Raw genomic sequence first — 6,000 nt, 5'->3', positions numbered from 1 at the left:
TATCCCTCTGGAACTGTAAGCCCAGATACACTTACTTCCATAAGTTGCTTTTGGTCATGGTGTTTTTCTCACAGCAACAGAAAAGTAACTAATACATCTATTAGCAAGCTTGAATGTGCCTGTGAAACTCCTGGAAATCTAAATGAAGTTCCCATTCTAACTGGGATGTCTGGGGTGGGGGTGAGGGGGCTCAGTTCCACACTCATGGTAAGTGGTACTGGTGGTCTGGAGACTCCACTTGACTGCTCCCCCACCCCCCAAGGCTTCTTCATTTTCCACTACAGTGAACTGCTTGCTCTCAAACGCCTGTCTGAGGGTCTGCTTCTGGGAGGGTCTTTTTCTGCCTCTTCCTGAATTCCACATTCTTAAGAGTAGGAACTGAGGAAGACACCCTTATCTCCAGAGTGAGGGGTTTAGATGCTTCCCACTCAAACATTCTGAAGAGTGTCTCCTTTCTTGAGATTACGTAACTTACAGCTCTCTACTTGGGAAGTTTTCTTATTCCGTGCATGATCTTTCAAAAATGGTCTGGCTCTGCACACTGTTTGTCCCCAAAAGATATCTCTGGATATAAGTGGACAACTGTGGGGGCTTCCTCCAAATAATGAAATTTTTATAGCAGGGAATTTGAGATAGAAAATGTTCCCATATGCAGATGACATTTCCCTGTGAGAGGGAGAAAAAGACCATTCAAGAAAAACAAAAAACAAAAAACAAACAAACAAAAAAAAAGAAGTTTCATGCTATTGAGAGGAAAATTAGTGTGACTCCAACAAGAGATGAAACTGTAATCAAGCCACCCAAACCAGAGGTGACAGAGATAAGGAAACACAAGAGTTAGTTTGTATATTCTATCTATTCTTTGGTGAGATATCTCTAGATAGACGTATACAAACACATGTTGTCTCTTTTCAAATCATGTCTTTGGAAAATGTCTTCTTATACCCAAGCTTAAATGTTTATGAAATGCCTAAAGTGGATAAAAACTCAACTATGTGAAAGCACACGATTCAATATCACCATTTTAGTTCTCACTTTTTATTCAAAGGAACACACCTTGGGTCACAGATACTTTACTTCTAATACTTTAATAAATTTCCCCAAGCATCTACAAATAAAAACCCACTCTGTCATTGCTGTGTAACAAATGAGCCCACATACCAAGTTGTAGCTTGAGTTTTCCTGCCTGGCCCACAGTCAGGACAAATCTCTCTCACTTGCCAGTCCCACAGCCGCTCAAACCCGACCAAGTAAACATAGAGACTTAAATTGGTTACAAACTGTATGGCCGTGGCAGGCTTCTTGTTAACTGTTCTTATATCTTAAATTAATCCATTTCTATAAATCTATACCTTGCCACGTGGCACGTGGCTTACCGGCATCTTCACATGCTGTTTGTCATCGTGGCGGCTGGCAGTGTCTCTCCGACTCAGCCTTCCACTTCCCAGCTTTATTCTCCTCCTTGTCCTGCCTATACTTCCTGCCTGGCCACTGGCCAATCAGTGATTTATTTATTGACTAATCAGCAACACACTTGACATACAGACCATCCCACAACACCAAGTGGCACCCACCTAGAAGCACTAATGTCTCATTCCTAAGTCTGCTGGTGGCTCTGTTTGAAGGCTGTGGGTTTGGGGGACCACCAGCAACATGACTAAAATGTGTGAATCTAGTCAGATGCTGACCAGTCATTAGTGGGGTGTAGACCCTCCTTATGGCAAAAGTCAGATGTTCCTGGCAGTACAAGGTGAAATCTGGTACACTTCTACCTCCCCACTTTCCATCCCCAAACAAGTCCCATGACCAAGTCCAACATCAATGAAAACCTCCCATAGAGCTATCAGTAGATGGAGTGAGCACATGCTGAACAGTCACTGAACCCACTAATTTCGAAATGATGATGGTTGTCATTACAGAAGATAAATAAAAAGGTATTAAGAACTCTCCAGGCACTTTCCAAAGAGGATTATCATACATCATATGGACACAGTCACGTTGCCATTGAATAACTGTATGAATATGAAAAGGGATCATCTTGGATACAACAGCTTTAACTGGTTTTAAAGTCACATTAGGAGCCTGGGAATGTGACTCATTTGGTATGGTGTGGGGGCCATAGGTTCACTCTCCCAGCACATCATAAATAGGGAATGGTGACACTTGCCTGTAATCTCATACTGGGAGGTAAGGCAGGAAAGTTCAAATCCAGCCTGAGCTTCACAAGACCCCCTTTTTTAAAAGGCATTTTTACTTGCCTCACACCTCTTACAAAACCAAACTTTGAAGACATTCCATTTTTATTTGTGCTCATATAGTCTGAACCTGACCAGATACAAAGACTCCTAAAGTCTGTCAAGTCAATGCCTCTTTTTTCTCTTTGTTTAAGTATGTATGTGTTTAAAGGGGAAGCAAAATGCCCAGGCTCAGGACTGGAGAGATGGCTTACTGACCAACAGCTGGTATTGCTCTTCCAGAGATTTGGCTCTCAGCCCTGACATCAGGCTGCTCACCACTACCTGTGATTCCAGCTCCAAGGTGATCCTGTCCCTCCAAGCCTAGGGGTTCTGAGGACCTGCACTCAGGTGCACACACACATACAGGAACATGCATACATACACCTAATTTAAAGTAATACAGATGAAATCTTTAAACCCCCAGGCGCTCCTTTTTTGATGCTCCGAGGCTGGGCGTGGTGGCCAGAGTCCTAACGCTGAAAGCGAAGCACCATTCCCTGGAGTCAGTGAGGTCCCAAGAAGGACAGGAGGCTCTCTCTGGCTTCCAGCCAGCTGGTCCTGATGTCTTAGCTCACCTCTCCAGGCCTCTGCCACTTCATCCACAAATGTGCTCCCCAGTGCAGCCATCCATGGATCCAGGGGCCACAGCAGGGTTTTGATGCCGTTTCCCTGATAAGAACTGCTTTGTGACCTCCCGTTCCCCTAAGCTCTCTTTCCCCCGACCCTTGCCCTCCATTAACCCCCACCCCCACCCCCAGTTTGCTCATGCAGATCTCATCTATTTCTCTGTCATTGGGCGATCCCTGTGTCTTTCTTAGGGTCCTCTTTACTAGCTAGCTTTCCTGGAGTTGTGAGTTGTAGTCTGGTCATCCTTTGCTTTGCATCTAGTATCCACTTATGAGTGAGTACATACCATGTTTGTCTTTCTGAGTCTGGGTTAACAGAGTGGGAGAACAAGGAAAGAGATACCATGATAAATGAAGACCCTATGGGAATAGAAAGAGACAGAGTGCTAGAGAGGTCCCCAGAAATCCACAAAGATACCTCCACTATAGACTACTGGCAATGGTCGAGAGAGTGCCTGAGCTGACCTGCTCTGGTGATCGGATGGCCAAACACCCTAACTGTCATGACAGAACTCTCATCCAGTGACTGGTGGAAGCAGATGCAGAGATCCACGGCCAAGCCCCAGGTGGAGCTCCACCAATGGGCGAGAGAGAGGAGGGATTATATGAGCAAGAGATATTGAGACCATGATTGGAAAAAGCATAGGGACCAATAGTCAAACTAGTGGAAACACATGAACTGTGAACCAATAGCTGAGGAGCCCCCCATGGAACTGAATCAGGCCCTCTGGATAAGTGAGACAGTCGATTAGCTTGAACATTTAGGAGGCCCCCAGGCAGTGGGACTGGGACCTGTCCTTGGTGCATGAGCTGGCTTTTTGGAACCTAGAGCCTATGCTGGGACACTTTGCTCAGCCTAGGTGCAGGGAGGAGGGGACTGGACCTGCCTCAACTGAGTGTACCAGGCTGAGCTGAATCCCCAGGAGAGACATTGCTTTGGAGGAGGTGGGAATGGGGAGTGGATTGGGGGGAAGGCTTGGGGGTGGGAGGAGGGAGGACAGGGGAATCCGTGGCTGATATGTAAAATTAAATTAATTATAAAATTAAAAAAAAAAAAAAAGAACTGCTTTGTAAAGCCCCTGACTGTTGCTTCTGAGTTCGGGCCTCAAGTTCATCCGCAGTGTCCTAGATTCGTCTCCAATGAAGATACTGAAGAAGGCATCTTTGGGGACTTGTGGGGACCACTAGTAACAATGTGACAGTTTCTGATCTCGTGTTTTCTAGATAAAACTCAAGGGTGTTGCCTTCTCTAGTTGGGTGCTCTGATGTACCCACACACACCAGCTTCCCATGACTTCGTGTTTTTCGTTTGTTGGGCAGTGGAATCAATTTCCTAACAAAATGATTTTTGGAGCCACACTATAATGTCCTAAGAATTAGAAGGTAGAGTTTGAACAAAGGCTTGAAGTGTTGCAATTCCTAGCAGGAAAATAAAAAAATACAAAGGGCCAACTACTAAACCGACTAAGCAATAAAGCCCAGGAGCCCAGCAAAGGCTCGGCCCTCCCGGGAAAGCATGCAATCCCTCCTCACGCGCCCTCCTCTGCCTAGGACTTCAGCCGGTGACCGCTGTCCTGCATTCTAGAGAACACCAGTGCCCCGGTTTCAGAGCTGAGGCAGTGCTCCCGATCTGCCCAGGGAGAGGCCAGCGTCCTCCCTCGCCCTCCTCGCTGCAGTCCCCGGGTGACTCGGGTGACTCGTGGGACCCTGACCTCTCACCTCCTGAGCACCTGGCGGCTGCAGCGGGCGGTGCCCTTTGGAGCGGGGGCGGGCCCCGGGGGAGCGGGATGGCCTGGCGCTGGCCCCCAGAGCTGGGCTCTCTCCACCAGGACCCAGGACGATGGAAGCGACGGTGGCGCCCGGCGAGGTGCTCATGAGCCAGGCCATCCAGCCGGCGCACGCCGACTCCCGCGGGGAGCTGAGCGCTGGGCAGCTGCTCAAGTGGATGGACACCACCGCCTGCCTGGCGGGTAAGCGCGCGGCCCACGCGAGGGCACCGTCGGGCAGGGCGGGTGGCGGCCAGGGTGGCCAGGGCGGCGATGGCATCTGCGGATCCTGAAAGACAGGAGTCTGGACCTGGGGGTGCCCTAGGCTGGCGTGGAAGCCTGAAATAGCTTGGGAGAAGGAAGCCAAGGGGAAGGGCAACGCTCCCAAGAGCTGAGAGCAGGAGAGCTGTGGAGACAGGAGTGATGACTGAGACACCTACTGACAGCGACCTAGACCAGTGGTCCTCGGATGTTTACTTCACAGGACTCCCTTCGACACATAAAATAGTGAAGACCCCCCTAGAAGACTTTGTTATATAGATTGCTTGTATCTATACTTGTATCTTATATCTATATCTATAGAATATATTCTATATTTAGAATTCTACAGATTGAGTTCATTGGCCAAGTAAAACTGAGGCTAGAAAAAGTGTTCACACTGCAAGCATGAACTTGGTGTGTGTGTGTGTGTGTGTGTGTGTGTGTGTGTGTGTATGCACATACAGCACGCACATGCGTACTTGCACAGGTTAACATATTTTCTTGACAAACAACTAGATTATTTACTGCAACAACAGAAGTGTTCTTACAGGACTGGTCACAGTTCATGCTTTCTCGAGTGAGCTAAATGTTTCCTCAGTGCAAGACGGCTCCTTTACCAGATTCCCTTCTCTGTTCCGTTTACTGCCATCAACTGTTAGGCGGTCAGGGAACACTTGACAATATTCTTGGGAGAGGATGAGAGCGAACACAGCAAGCAGAAGGTCTGGGGGCGTAGTCCAGTTGTGAAGGGCTTGTCCGGCTTGCATGAAGCCCTTGAGTTCCATCCCCAGCACTAGGAGTGAGGGTGGTGATAAAAACATCTACTGCGGACCTAATGATGTCTCCATGCCACCCCCAAAGTTTGTATTTTGGAAGTGACGATTGAGTAAGTGAGTAATCAGGGTTAGCGAGATGATAAGAGCACATCCTGATCCCGCAGGACCATGTCTTGGAGCTTAGAACATGTGAGGCTACAGCAAGAGCCATCTGCAAATCAGGAAGAGAGCTCTTGCCCTTCTGAAGTGACAGGTATGGACCCTATAGCCTTCAGAAGTGTGAGGAACTAAATGTCTATTGTCCAGTCCACCCAATCCACAGTCTCATGTGATG

At 47.9% G+C, this 6,000-nt stretch overlaps 1 protein-coding gene across 1 annotated transcript in view; it reads left to right on the top strand.

Annotated features, from left to right (window-relative positions):
- The first annotated feature begins 4,610 nt into the window (after positions 1 to 4,610).
- Acot12 (acyl-CoA thioesterase 12) overlaps positions 4,611 to 6,000 on the top strand; it is a 41,462-nt gene continuing 40,072 nt past the window's right edge. The window contains exon 1 of the mRNA XM_059276242.1: positions 4,611 to 4,833. Coding sequence (XP_059132225.1) covers positions 4,704 to 4,833 — 130 coding nt within the window. The 5' untranslated portion in view covers positions 4,611 to 4,703. The remainder of the gene's footprint in view (positions 4,834 to 6,000) is intronic.

This window comes from Peromyscus eremicus, chromosome 11 (genome assembly GCF_949786415.1).
Source record: "Peromyscus eremicus chromosome 11, PerEre_H2_v1, whole genome shotgun sequence".
NCBI classification, from domain to species: domain Eukaryota; kingdom Metazoa; phylum Chordata; class Mammalia; order Rodentia; family Cricetidae; genus Peromyscus; species Peromyscus eremicus.
The sequence above is the reverse complement of the archived record's forward strand: the minus strand, read 5'-3'. Positions and strand labels throughout refer to the sequence as shown.